The 20,395-nt window shown below is 45.3% G+C and overlaps 1 protein-coding gene across 4 annotated transcripts in view; it reads left to right on the top strand.

The window, feature by feature from the left end:
* The window catches only part of CDH13 (cadherin 13), a 1,017,465-nt gene that overhangs the window by 543,534 nt on the left and 453,536 nt on the right, over positions 1-20,395 (top strand). For all 4 annotated transcript variants that reach the window (XM_055551337.1, XM_055551339.1, XM_055551336.1 and 1 more), the window contains one exon: positions 957-1,109. In XM_055551337.1, the coding sequence (XP_055407312.1) occupies positions 957-1,109 (153 nt within the window). The remainder of the gene's footprint in view (positions 1-956; positions 1,110-20,395) is intronic.

Raw genomic sequence — 20,395 nt, forward strand, 5'->3', positions numbered from 1 at the left:
CTAACCTATGCAAATAATGGTTTTCTCTTTAGTTGGATACTTTCAGATGACATCAAAACAAAGCAACATAGTTTGGCTCCTAATATACCTCTCAACCTCACCTCTTCTCAAGCCATTCTGAATTTTCTAAGCTCTCTCACCTGCCTGTTGCCTGTCTATGTTGCTCTGTCTGCCTGGAATTGCCTTCCTATATCTTTACCTTTTCAATTTATTCTTTAAATGTCTAATCAAGGCTGACTACCAATAGGGAATTCCCTTGAAGTAAATCCAGACACAGCGATAGTTCAGAGCCGTGCCTCTGGAGACATGGAAGATGGCTTCTGAATACCCTGCTTGTTTCTTTAATAACTGTGGCTGTGGCAAACTTGCTTAATCTCTCTGAGTCTCATTGATTTCATTCATTAAGTATGAATAATAATGTTCCCTGCCCCCAGCATTGTTGTCAGAGCTTTTTAAAAAATGCATGTAAAATGCCCTCTCAGCACCATGCCTGGTATTGAATACCTGGTAGAAGCAAGGGTGCAGGCGGCGCTGCTGCTGACTGGACCCATGTGAACACCTAGGATCCTGGTTGATGCCTGCCTAGTATAGCGCTGTCCAGTGTTCTCCATTGCTTATTTGGTCTTACTTGTAGGAAAAAGTCTATTTCCTAGGAGTTAAAGATAATATAAATGTCCAACCTTGAAGCTCATAAAGTTACTTGCCTCCCAGACCCATCACTAAATGTCACCCCAGGGCTGGCACGCTCTCCCAGCTGAAAACTGCAGGTTTTCAGGTTAGGATGAAAGGTGTTAAACCGATGACCCTAGTTTTGGTGATCTGCTGTAGTCAAGTTCATCCAGCACCTCTGCATTGGCCCCTGTGACTCGTGGACTGGTCACTGCGGTGTGTTAACACTGTGCTTTCTCTGTGTTTTCCAGCCAGAATCGTAAATGTCGCTCTGTTTCTCTGACCAGGTAGTCGATAGTGACAGACCGGAAGGGTCCAAGTTCCGGCTCACTGGAAAGGGAGTGGATCAAGAGCCTAAAGGAATTTTCAGAATCAATGAGAACACGGGTAGTGTCTCTGTGACACGGAACTTGGACAGAGAAACCATCGCTACCTATCAAGTGAGTACCCCTGGGTGCCCACCCCCCACACGGAGACATGTCTTTCAGAGACTGCTTTCCTCCCACTGAGCTCATTATTTCTGTGCTTCATCAACCCGGGGCTGCACGGCTTTAAGTGTGTCTCTGTGGGAGCCGAGTGGCATTGAACTCTGACAAGCAGCAATGAGGGCCCCTGTCTCATCAGCAGAGCCCTCCGGGTTTGCGTAAAACTTTGGGCATGAAAAACCAAGAAGGGGCCCCTGGGGGATCTCAGAGGAGGTCAGAAACTCTACGTTAATGTTGGTTTTCCAGAAACCAGCTTGATAATGAAGCGCTGTAAAAAGAATAAACCCTTGGACCTGCTCATTCTACTTAGAGAAATCCATCCTAAGGAAATAGGGAGGAATTCAGTCAGCTTTTTGTACAATGATGTTATAGCAGGACAAAATCCTTAAAATGGAAACAGTTGCTAAATATTCAGCAATATATAATGGTTAAACTATGGCACAATTTTGCAAGGAAGCTTTCTACAACCGTTTAAAATATTTTTGAAGAAGTTCTAGTTACATGGGAGATTTTCAAGATACTGAATGAAACAGACACACCAGCACATATGGTGTCCTCATTACAGATGGAGTGTTTACACGTATCGTGATGGGTACGTGTTTGTGAAGAAGCATGATAGAGGAAAATCAAAGTCTTAGTGGCTGTATTTGGTGTTACTGATATTTTCTGTTTTTTTCTTTCTGATTTTTCTACAATGCACTTGCTTTGCTTTTATATGGAAAAACAAAAGCCTATTTGTAAAATATAGTTTCAGAAGTTGACACCCATTCAAGATTCAGAGAGCAAAGTAGCTGCATGAAGATATTGGGTGAGCATCAAATCTTACGTAGGCTATGGGTCCCTCCTATCCCCTCTCTGCCACACCCCCAAGAATCCCATTCTCACAGCTGTGTTAAGGACCAAGCCTCTGGGGGTAGTAGCTCCATTTTTTGAGGAATGAGACAGAATTCCAAGCCATTTTCAGGGAAGGCTCCAGCAGGATGCAGTGCACTGAGCTGGAAGCAGGTACTTGGGAGCAAGGCCCAGCCACCAGTGTCTGCTTTCCAGGCCGTTGCCCATCACACGTGCATCTCCCTGGATTAGATTCGGGGAAGGTGGAGGGGCCAGTTTCTAGGCCTGGACTTGGCATTCATCTTCATCAAAATACCATGTAAGAGCATCCCAGTTCCACCTCAACAACATGACCTCCTCTTCCCTCCTTTCCTAAGGACAGAGGGTGGAGGGATATTACGCTGGAGAGTCAAGTGCTCTGGCTGGGGAATTGATCCCCTGGGTGTAGCCTCCTCTGTTACCGTGAGATACTGACCTTGCGAAAACCATGTAGGTGTCAGTCCTCAGGTTCTTGTCCATAAAATACAGATAACACTTGCCTACCTGCCAACAGGAGTGCTGTGGGTTTCCAGTGAGGATCACACTTGAGGCATTGAAATGCTGGACAAATACAGGGCAGCGGGGGTGGAGGGAAGGCCCATCCAGTCTCATACTGAGCAGTGTGGTTCAGGGTCCCCAGTCCTGGGAGGACCTCCCTCTCAGAAGTGTCGCCAAAAGGCAGATGCCGTGAGCATCTGCAGGGGGTACCATCCGTCAGAGGACACCAAAGGGTGACTGGTCCATCTTCAGTGTACACCCTTGGGGAATCTGGTTGTTGTAGAAATTGAATGTTGGCACCCTCTGAAATTCCCAGGTCCAGCCAGACTTGCCAGTGACCACAGGTGACCTGGCAGCTGTCAGTGTCCAGCCGCTGCAGGACAAGCCAGCGGCAGACTGTTGGTAAATCCCCTCTTCTTTCTCCCTGCCTATCATGGGAATATCTATTACTTTTCAGACACAAGGAACTAAAGACATGATACATTTCATAATTTCATAGCACAGTGATACAGAGCTCTGGGGTCAGCAAATTGCCATTCAGGTCTCAGCACTGCTGTTGACTGTGCTGCTTTTATCTTGGGCGACCCATTCACCCTCTCTGAGGATCTTGTGATTCTCTTCCACAAAGTGGGGATAGTACCAGGATGTCTAAGGATTGTATGAAATGGAAGACAATTATCTTTACAAATTCTTAGCATGATGCCCAGCACCTAGCAAGCACTCAGTAAATTAAAGCTGCTCTTACTCATTTTCTTCCTATAAGATGATTTAATTTTTCTGTTAAGTTCCACAAGTTTTTAACATCAGTTTCCTGCCTTCAACTGTGAGAAGGTTGACATAGACAACAGACTTGTGGGTTTTCCCTTCTATCCTCACAGGAACCAAACATCATAGCATTTTCTGCCCCTCTTTTAAGTATTAAAGAGAGATTCCTGGAGGAAGCTGAGCTCTAGAATTTCCTAGGAGATGGAAGGGGTACAAGACAAAGAATAAAGGGGCAGAAGTCTTCTTGGGAGAGTTCTGTAGCCTGGAAATAGGACTAGCATGAATCAGAGAAACTGGAAAAAGCTGGTTGCCAGGAGTAAGAATTGGTAAATGAGAGGCTGAACAATCCCTTTTTAAAGTGACCCCTTAGGAGCTAGTTTAAGAGCTGAGTGAGTGTTTAGGTGCATGCTTGGCTAACTGATCCTGTCTGTTGTTTGTGAGATCTAAAATTAGTTTCAAAAAAGTCAATGTTCCACATTCATAGAGAGATTTCTGGGTTTCCATAAACAAGGGCCCACCTCAGTGTGAGTATTCTCCTTGGATGGCAGTGACCTTGATCACCAGGGACAGTGAGGGAAAGATACCTTAGGGCAGTCACCACGGGAAAAACTCGAACACCAACATCCAAGGACTAATCGGGAGTGATGAGAAGGTGGCCTTTGGTCAGTCAGGTGGCTTGGTTTTGATGTTGTCAAGGGTCCCAGTCAGAGACTTCTTTAAGGAGAATTTTTTATTCATGAGGCATCTCTTTCCTCTGGCTTCCACAAGCTGAGCACAGGGCTGTCAGGTATGGCTGTGCAGGATCTCACTGCACAAGGGGGAGGGGGATGGCTGAAGGATGAGAAAGGCCTGACTCAGCCCCCGCTTATTCTCCAGAAGCCACACTGCGTTCAGAGCTGCATCCACAAGGAGATGACAGCCCTTTTCTAATGCTCATAGGGTATCCGAAGGAGGGTTGAATGAAAATCCCACCTTTTTTTTTTTTTTTTTTTTTTAATTAGCTCATGGTCAGTTTTATCTAAATGATGAAAGTGAAGTCGCTCATTCGTGTTTGGCTCTGTGCGACCCCATGGACCGTAGCCCACCAGACTCCTCCATCCATGGGATTTCCCAGGCAAGAATACTGGAATGGATTGCCATTTCCTTCTCCAGGGGATCTTCCCAACCCAGGGATCAAGCCCAGGTCTCCTGCATTGCAGGCAGATGCTTTACCATCTGAGCTACCAGGGAATCCTTTATCTAAATGATAATAGTGATTCATATCAGTGGCTCTGGAATCAGAAAAGTGTTCAAGACTCGGCACTGCTACTTAGTGAGCTGTGTGATCTTGGGCAACCCACTTACCTTCTCTGATCTTGTGATTCTCATCCATAAAATGGGGATAGTTACTAGTACTTTTAATGATTATAAAAGATAAAGTTACTAGTTTTTGTTAACTAATAATTGCAAACAGCTAGTAAAATAAAGTCTGGTCTGTAGCACAGAGATTCTCATATTTTTCCCTAAAGTGAGGTCAGGTAGCCTATAACAGTTAAAAACATAGTTTTGCATGTAGCCATGTTGGCTGAATTAAAGCATAGTTTTTACAACTAGCTATGGGAGCTTGCGACTTCACTTTCACTTTTCTCTTTTCATGCACTGGAGAAGGAAATGGCAACCCACTCCAGTATTCTTGCCTGGAAAATCCCAGGGACGACGGAGCCTGGTGGGCTGCCATCTATGGGGTCACACAGAGTCGGACACGACTGAAGCAACTTAGCATAGCATAGCATGGGAGCTTGAGCAGACAATCTACCTCGATTTTCTCATCTGTGAAATGGGAACAATAATGATAATGATCTCATAGGATGAAGGGGCTGAAGGAGTTAATGCATGTCAAGCATTTGAAGGAGTACCAGGGACATAGTAAGCATGGTCTCAGCATATGTGAGAATTAGTCATGGGGAAAGCACAGGAGGTGAATGAAAGCTCCATGGTCTCTGGAGTTGTGAGTTGTGGCCCAGCCTTCTCATCTCAACTGTGAACTTCTCTTAGATAATCTTGAGTTTATTTGTAATTTCATAACGTACTCCATGGCATGTGACCTGATTCATTGACTCATTCATTCTAAATATATTTCATTGAAGACCAGCAGGGGGAGGAATGGAATGGGAGACCAGACACACGGGGTTCCCTGCCCTCATGCGGCTCTCACTTTAATGCCTAGGCTTTGTTTGTGTACAGGTGATACTTCAGGGAGCTGTGCCACGTTCACTGTGTGGCTGGGTTTACTCCTGTGCAGGGCCGTGTGTGCTAGTGGCGAACAGTGGCCTGGGCTTGAGCCTCCCGTCACCGGTCTCGCAATGGCCCAGTTTCTAGTGCCCGGTTCCCCCCAGTGCCATTCGCTCTTCAATCCAGACTTTGTCCTGTTTTCTTCCTGTCTTCCTGTCTCTTCCTGTCTCTCCTATTTCTGGATTTTATGAGAACTGGGTTCCTCTCTTCTTAACACACTTTGGGCACAACAGTGTTGCAAATCTGGTTCATTTCAAGCAGCTATTGAGAAATGATTTACTGTCTTACTAGTGCGGTTGGATCCATCATGTCCCTGGTGGTTATTGCAGTTGGTTGCAAACCTGCTTCTTCAAAGAGCAGAATCCGAGGTCTCCAATTCCCGTGTTTTACTTTCCCCTCCTGCAAGTTTAAAAAGCAGAGAGCATGTGGGGGACTGGATGCCATTACAATTGCTTCAGTCTTGTTGTTGTCATTCATTTTAAAGGTAAATGCTGTTTACTTGCAAGATGCTAACACGTCCCAACAAGAGAGCATCATTAACTAAACCTTGGAGATCTGCACAATGAGAAATAATCTGGGATAAATTTGTCCTTAGGTCCCTGGATGTGTATGATCACTGAAGCTGTTTATTGAACTCTACACAGCTGATATTGTGCTAAACAACTCATATACATTCTCTTACTTAATCCATTTCACACGAGAGACTTCAAAGTAGGTGTTAACTCCATTTTACAGATAAGCAAATAACTGTTAAGTAACTTTTTTGCGGTCTCCCAGCTGGTGCGTACAGAATCTGGGAACCCTGTCTGTTTCTCTCCACCTCCAAAGTCCTGCATTTTCAGTTACTAAGAATCACTTCTTTCTTTTACCTGCAACTAGACTTTGGTGTCTAGCTGCAAATTCCTAGGCCTCTTTCCCAGGAACTCCAAGTATTTAAAGGGAACTTGACTTGCTGAATGATCTACTTCTTCTTAAATACTTTTAATATCTTTTCCCAAGGCCCACTGCTTCCTGCCCACTCTCCTTGCTGCAGCCCCCATAGGGCTTTCTATGCTTCTGACCCGAAGTGGCACCTGGCAAAATAATTTAGCTCTTGCAAGTATTGGAAGCTGACATATTAATGCAAAGCCTCCTGAAATATTACTCATTATTATGCATTTTGCCAGTGTTTGAGTGATTTGTGAACTCTTCATTGGAATAAAGTACTGTAAATGATTCATGAATGACCAAGTTTATGAAATTCTATAAAAATATTAGCAGGTGGTAATGATTCCTCACACTGTGACTATAATCTGCTGGCTGCAAATTTGTCAATATAGGAGGACAGGAGTGGAGTGGGAGACGGAGTCTATTAGGCAGGTGGGGGGTTGGGGTGGCCCAGCAGTGGGTGAAAGGGGAAAGAGGAAGCAGGCCTGTGGTCGTGGACTGGTGTCATGCTCAGGAGACCTTCACCTGTTCTGTTGTCCACTGTGGGAGATCCAGCAAGGGCTGGGGTGTCAGAGTTGAATGGGAGAAGAGGGGAGCATGTGGAGAGAGGGAAAGAACCGACATTTCCTGAGCACCTATTAAGTCCCCAAGAACTCTCTAGAGTTGTACACACACAAACCTGAAACTGGTTTATTATCTTGTCCTTACTGATGTGTTAGCTGAGGGCCAAAGTGGTTCTCAAGATATATTATTGTTTAATGTAGATGTTAACATTTATTAAACATTTACAACGTGCCAAGGCTCTGAGCTAAATACCTGCGTGATGATCTCATTTGATCTCTTTAAAGGTGAGCTTAACACGGTTGTCATTCTCAACTACAGAACTGGTAACAGGAACCATCTGTGTTCTTGGCCTCAGAAACTGAGCAGGATTTCATTGTGTCCTTCTGAAAATTTGTTCACATTTTCTGGGATATAACGTGCTGTCGTTTGAGCCAATTTCTTGGTTAAGTTTTGACTTTGTAATTAGTAGTATTACTGTGAAATTGGAAAATACCAGACAGACAAAGGGTATTCTTGCTCCTGTGTTTCCCTTCATTCATGACTCCACCCCGATTCTAATCCACATGACAGTTTATCAGAAAATACATTAAGATGAAAAACGTGGCTGTCATGTGGAAACAGTGTATCACATCATTAGCGATGGTCAGACAATGGGGAGATGAAGATTTACCCAGATTAGGGAGTTACTGAGGTGGTTAGCCTCCTTATAACACTGTCCATGTTGTACACGGGTGATGCACACTTTACCGTGGTAGACTTTTGCTGCCCTGGATAATATTTGTACTTGGAATGCTGCCCCAACCCTCAACTGTGGGGACAAGCTACTTCTTTCTTCATCCTCTAGTCTGGTCTTCCCCTTGGCTGACTTTTTTAGGTAGGATTCTTGATAGTAGTCAACAAAATCCCCTCCAACTAATATACAAAAAAAGGGATTTATTTAAGAGTATAGGTAGCTTGGGGCTTCCCAGGTGGCTCAGTGGTAAAGAACCCGCCTGCCAAGCAGGAGACACGGGTTCAGTCCCTGGGTTGGGAAGATTCCCTGGAGAAGGAAATGGCAACCCACTCCAGTATTCTTGCCTAGGATATCCCATGTACAGAGGAGCCTAGCAGGCTTCAAGTCCATAGGGTCACAAAAGAGTTGGACATGAACTAGCGACTAAACAACAGCAGGTAGCTTATAGAACTGCCAAAAAGACCCAACAACCTGGTTTACATGTAAAATACTGAAAACTGGTGCTACAGGAAATACCCAGCATTTCTGATACAGCTCTAGTGTAAGAGTTCTCAGTCTTAGTACTGTTCTGTTGACATCCAGGGCTGGATGATGCTTTGTTGTGGGGGCTGTGCATCACAGGGCGTTTAGAAACACACCTGGCCTCTTACTCATAGAACAATAGTATCCCCCCCATCCCAGTCTTGACAATCAAAAATGTCTCCAGATACTGCCAATCGTCCCACAGGGGCAAAATTGCCAATAACCCAATAACCCAGCCAATAACCACTGACTGTTCTAGAGGAGCCGTCGTTGCCGCCACCTCCCCTATCACCATGCCCCTGTGATGCTCACAGCTGGGTGGTAGAGACTCTGCCTTTGCAGCCCTAAAATCCTGGATGACTCTGATCCCATGCTTTCTGGAACCTCAGATCCCCAAAGCAGAGCCACTGCCTGTGTCTTTCATTCCCTCACTGAATCTCACGCTAGGGTGTGTGTAGAGACGAGCCTGTCATCTGAAGCACTCCAGCTGAGCTAGCCAGGGGCCTGGGTGGGAGCTGCCGCCTGTGGGGTCAGCCATGCCACCAGTACTTGAGAGGCCGTCAGTGACAGTCACACCTAGCTGAGGGCCAGTGACCAGTATTTCCTTGGAGAGCTGGCTTCATGCCTGCGCTCTTAACTCATCTCCATACTTCGGTCCTATCCATCAGTAAGACACGTGGCCTGCAAAAGAGTCCTAAATGGGCGGAGACAGAGAACTTGAGTTGAAAGCTCAGGCTTTGCAATCAGACCTACTGAGGTTATACTCTGCTATCAGAGGAACCATATGAAATTGTCATTTTTATAGTTGAAAGAAGGGTGAATATCAGCCATTGCATGGTTTGTTCTGATACTACTATATCACCTTTGGCAAGCTGTTTTCTTCTCAACTGTTTCTCATCTTTAGACTGAGGGTGAGATTGCAGGATCATCTCCTAGTGGTGTCGTAGGTGGTGAGCGGGGTGTGTGCACACAGTGCTCTGTATAGTCTCTTACTGGGTGTTCTGGAATTAGGAGCCATCGCTTCATGTATCATTTTGTAGGTGGGGCTCCCAACAGGGGAAATAGAGGAGAAAGCAGACACTCAACGACTGAACATCCGGCAAGCAGTCCAATAGTTGGATGTCAGTAGCACCGTGTGTTGCTCCGGAGAAGCGAATCATCCAAATGGGTGGTTTTCCAAGCATGGCTCCCGGACCAGGAGCGTCATCTGGGAACTGGTAGAAGTGCAAATTCTCAGGCCCCTGCTCAGACCTGACAGGTCCTGCGGGTGCTTGTGATGCTGGCAGGTGTCTGAGAAGCCCAGGTCTAAATAGGCCAAGTATTAACCTCAGGGAAGATGGCTTGTTAATTTGCCTCAGTGAAGGTGGCTTTTGAGCCAATCCCCTCGCAGTGCTGCTGGGGTCATGGGTTTGTGCCTGAAAGGTGCTTATTTCTCCAGGTGCCCTAGTAGGCCATGTGAAAACCCTCTCAATCCAGCCCATGCTCTTCAAAATTGCCTTTTTTTTAATTTCCTTAATGGCTTTGGCACCCCACTCCAGTACTCTTGCCTGGAAAATCCCATGGGCGGAGGAGCCTGGTAGGCTGCAGTCCATGGGGTTGCGAAAAGTCGGACACAACTGAGCGACTTGACTTTCACTTTTCACTTTCATGCATTGGAGAAGGAAATGGCAACCCACTCCAGTGTTCTTGCCTGGAGAATCCCAGGGACGGGGGAGCCTGGTGGGCTGCCATCTATGGGGTCACACAGAGTCGGACACGACTGAAGCGACTTAGCAGCAATGGCTTTTGAGAGTGGACAAATTTGTCCCAGGCTTCTTCGCTCTCTCTTCTCTCAACTTTGGATGGCTGTTAAACATAATACCATGTTACCGAGCCTTTGCTTATTTCTCCAAAACCAACCTTTTAGGCCAGAGATGAAAATGTCTTTAGAAGATTTTAGCCAGTACAGGCAAAGATAATCCCCGACAGGAAGAAGCTGGGCCTGGGCTCAGCAGAACCAGCTTCTCTGGACACTAGATCTGTAACCTTGAGTAAGTTTTTTGTGGTTCTCAGACTTTGCTCCACTTTAAAAAAATCACCTGGAGAGCTTTTAAAATACCCTGCTGCCCAAGCTGCACTACAAACCAATTAAATCCGAATGCGTTGGAGTGGGACTAAACATCGGTCCGTTTATCAAACTCTCCAGGTGTTTCCTCTGTGAAGCCAAGTTTGAGAACCATGGAGTTGAAACAACTCATTGACACCCCAGTTTATTCATCACTAGGGTTGGGGTTAATGACACAGTAGGCGAGATTCAAAAATCTGATCTCCCTCAACCAACTGCTTCACTCTGAATGAATATCTGAAATGAATGCCTTTCTCATGTCTCTCTTGACACAAGTACTTAAAAAATTAAAATGTAGAGAAACACAATTTGATAAATAAATAAACAGATTGTCTTCTGACTCCCTTTAGAAAAAAATAATTCAGGATTTGCTTGCAGCGTCTCCCCAAGCCAGTACCTCCGAGCATCTCCGTTCGACTCTTTTCCAATTGGTTCTTCACGTTTCCAAGCACCTCATTTTGCGACCTGGCCTTATCTGCCAGGCACACCTGGTGAAACTGAGGCATGAAGAGGTTACCCGACATCCCACAGCAGCCACATACCTGGATTAGACCACCAAGTCGCTCCTGACTGATTACTTACTTGGTCCACTAAGCAAAGCCGCTTCCTCACTCGAGGCTACAGAAACGTATTTTCTAAACTTCATTAGCACAAACTCCTCAGAAGAGGTTCAGCTTCAATCTTGGCAAATGAGAGAGCCCCACATTCCTTCCTCAACTTTCTCATCCCCCGGCACCTAGCCCACACAGTGTGGACCCACTGAACGTTCACAGGATGAATAAATGTCTGAGGATCAATTTTTATTTTTTTCTTTCTTGTTTATGTGTTTGTTTTAGTTACATAGCTACAACCACATCTATTTCCTGATAGCTGTTTTTCAAGTGAGTTGGGGGCTTTTTCTCCCCAAGATGCTGAAGAACCACAAAATATCAGGCCTGCAAGATCTTTTAGAGACATTTTATCTAACCTACTAAATTTACAAGAGCAAGCTCAATAATTAACCAATGGTTTTGACTCTCAGTACTGAAAAAAAAAAAAAAAAAAGTGCTGCTACTGTTTTGTTATCCCTCCAAAGTAGGCATTGAGGCTGCCCCAACCCCTGGGACTAGATTCTGCAAACACAGATAAGACACCCATTCTAGCTTCTACTACCCAATCTTCATGTATTTTCAACATCAGTAAGCATACTGGGCTTTTTCCCCATTTTGTAAAAATGAGCAGGGTGGTGGGGGAGAAGGAAGGAGGTGCTTGTCATGGGCAGGGACTAAGAGGAGGAAGGAGCAAAGGAGACGATGAAAACAGTTCGGCCTCCTCTTCTGGCTCCTTAAAGTGGGCTTGACACTTTGGGGTTAAAGGGCAGAAAATTATGGAAATTATTTTTTTATGAGATACTATGAAAAGTTGAAGGTGAAGACCAGAGGCTAATTAAATCAATGACAGAAGACTGGGTAAGATTCCAGGTTCAAGCACTACAGCTGTGAGGCCAACTGACAAAGGATGACACGGTTCTAAAGCAAGCCATCCCTCAGCATCCCAGAGCACCAGCCCTGAGCTGATGGGATGAGGAGGGAGGTGTGAGGGGAGTTCAGGATGGGGAACAGATATACACCCATGGCTGATTCATGTCAGTGTATGGCAAAACCACTACAATATTATAAAGTTGTTAGTCTCCAATTAAAATAAATAAATTAAAAGAAAATAAATAAAGGAAGCCATCCCCTGCCCAGGGACTCCCATAGCAGCTTGGCGTGGAAGAGCTGGTGATTAGGGGGTGGATCACCATGATGAGGCTCCCATGGTGGCCCAGATGAGGGAAGAAGAAGCTGACACTGACCAGGAGGCACTTATAAAGTCAGCTTTGGTTTTCCCGAGAAATCCCTAGAGTGCCGTTGTAATGGGGCTCAGTTCCTCTTGAGGAGGTGAGAACCCAGAATCCTGTGACAGGGATAAGTGCACAGGCGACCCATGTCCTCACTGGGGCTGGGAAGCTGCCACCCTCCAGGTTGTCCACCTCCATTCTGGCCAGCCCCCCAGCTTAAAGTCTAATTGAAATAGATTGCAGCAGTTAGAGATTTGAAATGGAGTGAATCTCTGAGCAAAATCCCAGGATGAAAAGGAGAACATGAAGAAGCCTGATCTTCTGCCAGCTGTGTCTTCTCTTCCAGCAAGAGCAGTGTAGGAAAATGGACAGCATTTATGGAGAGGCAACCTCGATTGCCAAGAGGATGTACACACACCAAGGCCAGCTCGCATCCAGCAGCCCCATCAAGCATGATTCAGATCAAATACAATATTGATTTAATCAGCAGATATCCATGCTTAACTCATGCCAGCCATTGTCTCAGGGTCCTGGGGAAAGAGCAGCAAATTACCACCAAGTTTCTGTTTCATGGAACTCTGTCAATACATAGACATGAGTGTGTATGTAACACAGCAGGTGATTATATGTGTTGGGAATAAAAGTGGAGCAGATTAAAGATGCAGAGAGTGATGAAAGCAGCCACATGACCCAAGCAGGCCTCACCCAGTTGACATTTTGGGGAAGTCTGGTGGAAGGTCTGAAGGCAGAAATGCTGTCCTTCCCTCTCAGGTGTCCTTGGTATCAGGAGCTCTCATCCAGGTGACTGTGCCATCCAGGGGACTTCTGGCAATGCCTGGAGACATTTTTGGTCATCCCAGCTTAGTGCTACTGGCATCTAGTGGGTCAAGGTGAGAGATATTGCTCAACATCCTACAAGGCACAGGACAGACGCTACATGTCCTGCTCTGCAGGTACCAGCATGGAGCTGGCCTCTTAGAGGGTCTGGTTTGTTCACTCAGATGTTTGTCAGTTTTGAATAGGTCACAGCAGGGTGGGATACATCCCTGTCCTTGAGAAGTTCTTGGTCTAGCTGGGGATGATCAGTAATAAGACATCTACACCACCATGGGACAGGGGCAGGGCCAGGAACAACCTTCTCTGGTATTGTGATCAAAGCAAGTGCTGAAGAATGAGGAGGAGTCAGCCAGGTGATAGGAGAGGGGCAGGGCAGGAGATTGTTTCAGGAAGGGGCACAAAAGAGCTTGAGACAGCTCTGGATACGAGGGAGAGTGAGACTCCTGGGGGAAACAGGAAATGAACTTGACTAGCAAGGAGGGGAGGACCAAGTGCCAGGGAATGAGCTTAGATGGAATACCCCTCGGTGACAGGTAGATGTTACAGGATTTCAGGCTGAAGAGTGATGTAATCAGATCTGGATTTTGCACAGACCGCTCTATTTGCCAGCAGAGGACAATGAGAGGCAGGGAGTCCTGTCTCTGGTTCTCTGAAGTCAGAGTGACACATACCAGATTAATGGCATCCCCTTCTCACCCCACTGGAAGACCTGGGCTTTGAATCCGCACTCATAGTAAAGATATCAATATACCTTTGGGTGAAAAAAGTAGCAAGAATTGGGAGACCCAATCCCACTAGGCCTTGCAGATTAGGAGCTTGGGTTTTATTCTAAGGACACCTAGGAGGACTTTAAGCAAGGGAGTTACACCCAATTTGTATTCCAAGAAGATAAGATTTATTCAAGAAAATCAAATTGCCATGAAGTAGAAATTAATTTTTAAATGCATTCATTTGTTGAAAACCCACTATCTAGCAGGCACTGGGGGAGAGAGATAAAAGATTAACTCTGCCTTCTGGACGGAGGAAGCCAGAAATCTCCCTTTATTCTAAATCTACACACAGAGGGTGGAGAGTGCTTTATGTGTTTGCCTGGTCCTTCCCATTTAGTTTGGCTCAATCTCCAGGCTAAGAGAACATTCCCTGTTAAAATTCCATGCTTTTAGTTCTTTCTTCTTTGTGAGTTTATCAGCAGGATATATCAAAATTATTTATTAAACATAGTTGGCTGGAGCTGTTAGCTGTTGATTTGTTTGATTGGCATCTGTTTTAAGATCTTTATCATGAAGAAGGCTTATCTTGTTATTGCAGTAAGGCATTAGGTGCCCCAAGATCGTTTCCATATTACTTTTCTTTCTTCAGAAGGTACAGATATTTGCATAATGGACTCCTTTAAGCAAAGTCTGTCTTTTTGGTTCCATGTTGGAAAGATGATATGCTTGCTAAAGGGACTTGACTGCGCTCTGTCACTTGGAGGCGCTCATTCCCTGCCTGCAGCTGGGGCCAAATGCAGGGACCCTACATCTGGACCCTTGGTCCAGAAGTGGGGTAAAGTGCAAGACAGGTGAGAAGGCATCCTCATTAAATGATGTCTTAGACCATATGCTAGATTGAAGATGTTTGAGTATAAGAAGTTGGGAGGAGAACCCTGTGCTCTTTCAAAGTTGATCATACCCTCCTGGCTTGGGGTACACATTGAGTTGGTGGCTAACACCTGGGGGGCCCCTCAGGCAAAGGTAGTAGACACAAGGCTAAGGTCTTCATCAGCTGGTCATAAAGGCTCAGAAACCCAGGGGACTGGCATTTTACAACTGGGAGTGCATTTTCTATTCCTTTTGAGCTTTTGATGCAGAACCTAATCATGAACCTACATCATCTTAGTTCCTGTTTAGTGTTTCTTACTTTCTCTTATGTGAAGCTCAGCTAATTACCCAATGTATTGAGTTTCTGCTGGTCACCATTAAAGATTTGCTGACCCCTGAACAAGAAGAGCCCTCATGGTCCTTGGAATAGTCAGCTCCATAGTCCTTTGACATCCCTAGAAGATGAAACACAGTCAGTCCCAAAAGGGAGCTTATACATTTCCCTTTTCAAAAGATTTCCAACCAGAGGTTGACCCTGTGGGGCTGCCAGGCCCAGAGGTGAACTCCACTGGGATGGGCTCCCCAGAGGCATTTTCATGGAGATGCAGTGATCTCCACTATCAGATCAAGGGCAGGGGCTGCCTGAACATATCTGCACTCTGCTTCTTGAGTAAATTCAGTAGTGGTTGGAAAAGGCTTTGCACGGATGTCCCATACAGAATACAGCATATCCTTGCTTCCCTTTCCTAGCAAGTTTCCCTTCAGAGCATTGCAGCACTTGGGGAGCTGGAGGCAGGCCCAAGCTGTCCTGCGCCAGGGCTACACCTGAGGCCAACCCCTACTCTCTCTAATAGAATCACCACCACCACCGAGATAATGATGAGAATATTGCTTTCTGGGTTTTGCTCTGCCCTCACTAACCCTGGCATTGACTCAATGCATTACATAACCTTCCTTGGTTTCCTGTTTCTGCCATAACATATGATCACAAGTATGGTGGCTTAAAACAACAGAGATCTGTTACTATAGTTCTCAAGGTCAGAAGTCAAATGGGAGACTCCCTGGGCTAACTAAAATCAAGGTGTCAGCAGGAAAGGCTGGCTCCTTCTGGAGGCTAGAGGGAGAATCACTTTCTTTGCCTTTTTCAGCTTTGAGAGACCATGGCCTTGCTTAGCCTGTGGCCTCTTCCTCCATCCTCACAGCTGGCAAGGGTGAATTGAGTCCTGCACATACCATTCTCTCTCTCCCACCCCTCTTCCAACTTGTAAGGACCCTGTGACAACATTGAATCTATCTGGATGATCCAGGAAGATCTAATTTTATTTTATTTTATTTTATTTTTAAACTTTACATAATTGTATTAGATCTAATTTTAAATTCAGCTGATTGACAGCAGAGGCACAGAGCAGGTTAGTGATTGAGCCAATGTTATAGCTGGTAAGTGATAGATGATCTTACCTTGGCCCCAGCTGCAGTCACTCTGGGGCTTCCCAGGTGGCCCAGTGGGTAAAAAATATGCCTGCAGCACAGGAGACGTGGGTTTGATCCCTGGGTTGGGAAGATCCCCTGGAGAAGGGCATGGCAACCCACCTCCAGTATTCTTGCCTGGAGAATCCCATGGACAGAGGAGCCTGGTGAGCTACAGTCCAAGAGTTGGACACAACTGAAGTGACTTAGCATGCACAGTCACTCTAGAATCTGGGGACAGAGGGTATAGCCAGCAGTGTGAACCAACCCCTCTTTGGTTGGCTATAAACAGTGTGACAACTAGAGGGAGAGGTAACTCAGTCAACCCTTGGTGACACCCATGTGATTCCCTTTCTTAACATCGGAAGCAGCTTGTCGTTTCTCTGATATGTTTTCCTACCAGAACATAAATGTCCGAGCCTATTTCTCACTTTGCTCGTTTCTCTTCCTGAAGTGTCATCTTGGTGTTTTATGATGATCATTTTCTTCAGAACAAGTGAGAATCAAGGAATGGTTAGACACTTGCTTCTTGTTTGTGTTTGGAGGTGGCTCAGAGCTACCTTGAATCTATCACTGAGCTCGAGGTGCTGCTCTGATGCCTCGCATCCATGGGCAAAGCAGGGGCACCGGGTGGAGTGTGGATGCCTCAGCCTAAGGAGGCAGGACCCAGCACGCCTGGTCCCAACTCTAAACTAGTTTTCACCTCACAGGCAAGTACACTAGCGCTGGACCCACTCAGCTCTCAGGCCAGGTTCCTGCCCCTGTGCAACTCACACAAAATAGCAACAGTCAGTCTTGACCTCCTAAAAGAATCCTAAAAGATGATGCTGTGAAAGTGCTGCACTCAGATCAGATCAGATCAGTCGCTCAGTCGTGTCCAACTCTTTGCAACCCCATGAATCACAGCACACCAGGCCTCCCTGTCCATCACCAACTCCCGGAGTTCACTCAGACTCATGTCCATCGAGTCAGTGATGCCATCCAGCCATCTCATCCTCGGTCGTCCCCTTCTCCTCTTGCCCCCAATCCCTCCCAGCATCAGAGTCTTTTCCAATGAGTCAACTCTTCGCACAAGGTGGCCAAAGTACGGGAGTTTCAGCTTTAGCATCATTCCTTCCAAAGAAATCCCAGGCCTGATCTCCTTCAGAATGGACTGGTTGGATCTCCTTGCAGTCCAAGGAACTCTCAAGAGTCTTCTCCAACACCACAGTTCAAAAGCATCCATTCTTCGGTGCTCAGCCTTCTTCACAGTCCAACTCTCACATCCTTACATGACCACTGGAAAAACCATAGCCTTGACTAGACGAACCTTTGTTGGCAAAGTAATGTCTCTGCTTTTGAATATGCTATCTAGGTTGGTCATAACTTTCCTTCCAAGGAGTAAGCGTCTTTTAATTTCATGGCTGCAATCACCATCTTCAGTGATTTTGGAGCCCAGAAAAATAAAGTCTGACACTGTTTCCACTGTTTCCCCATCTATTTCCCATGAAGTGATGGGACCAGATGCCATGATCTTCGTTTTCTGAATGTTGAGCTTTAAGCCAACTTTTTCACTCTCCACTTTCACTTTCCTCAAGAGGCTTTTTAGTTCCTCTTCACTTTCTGCCATAAGGGTGGTGTTATCTGTATATCTGAGGTTATTGATATTTCTCCCGGCAATCTTGATTCCAGCTTGTGTTTCTTCCAGTCCAGCATTTCTCATGATGTACTCTGCATATAAGTTAAATAAACAGGGTGACAATATACAGCCTTGACGAACTCCTTTTCCTATTTGGAACCAATCTGTTGTTCCATGTCCAGTTCTAACTGTTGCTTCCTGACCTGCATACAGATTTCTCAAGAGGCAGATCAGGTGTTCTGGTATTCCCATCTCTTTCAGAATTTTCCACAGACAAAAACGACAGAATGATTTCTGTTCATTTCCAAGGCAAACCATTCAGTAATCCAAATCTATGCCCCAACCAGTAACACTGAAGAAGCTGAAGTTGAATGGTTCTATGAAGACCTACAAGACCTTTTAGAACTAACACCCAAAAAAGATGTCCTTTTCATTATAGGAGACTGGAATGCAAAAGTAGGAAGTCAGGAAACACCCAGAGTAACAGACAAATTTGGCCTTGGAATACGGAATGAAGCAGGGCAAAGACTAATAGAGTTTTGCCAAGAAAATGCACTGGTCATAACAAACACTCTCTTCCAATAACACAAGAGAAGACTCTATACATGGACATCACCAGATGGTCAACACCGAAATCAGATTGATTATATTCTTTGCTGCACTCAATATGCCAGCAAATTTGGAAAGCTCAGCAGTGGCCACAGGACTGGAAAAAGTCAGTTTTCATTCCAATCCCAAAGAAAGTCAGTGCCAAAGAATGCTCAAACTACCACACAATTGCACTCATCTCACACACTAGTAAAGTAATGCTCAAAATTCTCCAAGCCAGGCTTCAGCAATATGCAAACCATGAACTTCCAGATGTTCAAGCTGGATTTAGAAAAGCCAGAGGAACCAGAGATCAAATTGCCAACATCCGCTGGATCATCATAAAAGCAAGAGAGTTCCAGAAAAATATCTACCTCTGCTTTATTGACTATGCCAAAGCCTTTGATTGTGTGGACCACAACAAACTCTGGAAAATTCTGAAAGAGATGGGAATACCAGACCACCTGACCTGCCTCTTGAGAAACCTGTATACATGTCAGGAAGCAACAATTAGAACTGGACATGGAACAACAGACTGATTCCAAATAGGGGAAGGAGTACATCAAGGCTGTATATTGTCACCCTCCTTATTTAACTTATATGCAGAGTACCTCATGAGAAATGCTAGGCTGGAGGAAGCACAAGCTGGAATCAAGATTCCTGGGAGAAATATCAATAACCTCAGATATGCAGATGACACTACCCTTATAGCAGAAAGCAAAGAAGAGCTAAAGGGCTTCTTGATGAAAGTAAAAGAGGAGAGTGAAAAAGTTGGCTTAAAGCTCAACATTCAGAAAACGAAGATCATGGCATCTGGTCCCATCACTTCATGGGAAATAGATGGGGAAATAGTGATAGACTTTATTTTTTTTGCTCCAAAATCATTGCAGATGATGACTGTAGCCATGAAATTAAAAGACACTTGTTCCTTGGAAGAAAAGTTATGACCAACCTAGACAGCATATTAAAAAGCAGAGACATTACTTTGCAAACAAATTTCCATCTAGTCAAAGCTATGGTTTTTCCAGTGGTCATGTATGGATGTGAGAGTTGGACTATAAAGAAAGCTGAGCCCTGAAGAATTGATGCTTTTGAACTGTGGTGTTGAAGAAGACTCTTGAGAGTCCCTTGGACTGCAAAGAGATCCAACCAGTCCATCCTAAAGGAAATCAGTCCTGAGTGTTCATTGGAAGGATTGATGCTGAAGCTGAAACTCCAATACTTTGGCAACCTAATGTGAAGAGTCGACTCATTGGAAAAGACCCTGATGCTGAGAAAGATTGAAGGCAGAAGAAGGGGATGACAGAAGATGAGATGGTTGGATGGCATCACCAACTCAATGGACATGAGTTTGAGTAAGCTCCAAGAGTTGGTGATGGACAGGGAGGCCTGGCATGCTGCAGTCCATGGGGTCACAAAGAGTTAGACATGACTGAGCGACTGAACTGAACTGAACTGACTATGCTCAGCTCAGATGAAGTCCTTTTTTTGGATGATCTCTTCTCTCCTAGCATGATAGAGATTTGAGAATGAAGAAGCACATGTGTAGCTCTCTCAGGAACCTTGAAGGAAGAGACTGTTTTCATTTGGAGAAGCTAAATCTTAAGGAAGTATCAGGAAGCAAGTAACACAGCTGGTAGGTGAGACAGTCAGATGACAAATCTATGTCTTTTCTATCCAGAGTCCTGGCGCCACCCACTGGCTCTTCCACACAATATGGGGCTTGCTTACTGTAAACCAGTGGTTTTCAATCAGGAATCATGGTGCCCCCAAGGACAGTTGGCCATGTTGGGAGACATTTTTGGTTAACAACTTGGAGGGAGGGTGTTACTGACACCTCATAGGTAGAGACTAGGAATGCTACTAAACACCCTCCAATGCACAGGGCAGCCCCCACCGCAAGGGATGATCAAGCCCCAGATGTCCTAAGTATCACTGTTGACAAACTCTGGTGTAAAATGAGAATAGTCAAACTGACCCTGTAAGGTTGCTGTGAGCTTTGAAAGTGGTAATGTATGTGCTGCAGCATGGTAAACCTTCCATCTAAAAGTCCTGTCCCACCAACCAGATGTCCTTCT

This window comes from Bubalus kerabau, chromosome 17 (assembly GCF_029407905.1).
Source record: "Bubalus kerabau isolate K-KA32 ecotype Philippines breed swamp buffalo chromosome 17, PCC_UOA_SB_1v2, whole genome shotgun sequence".
Taxonomy (NCBI): domain Eukaryota; kingdom Metazoa; phylum Chordata; class Mammalia; order Artiodactyla; family Bovidae; genus Bubalus; species Bubalus kerabau.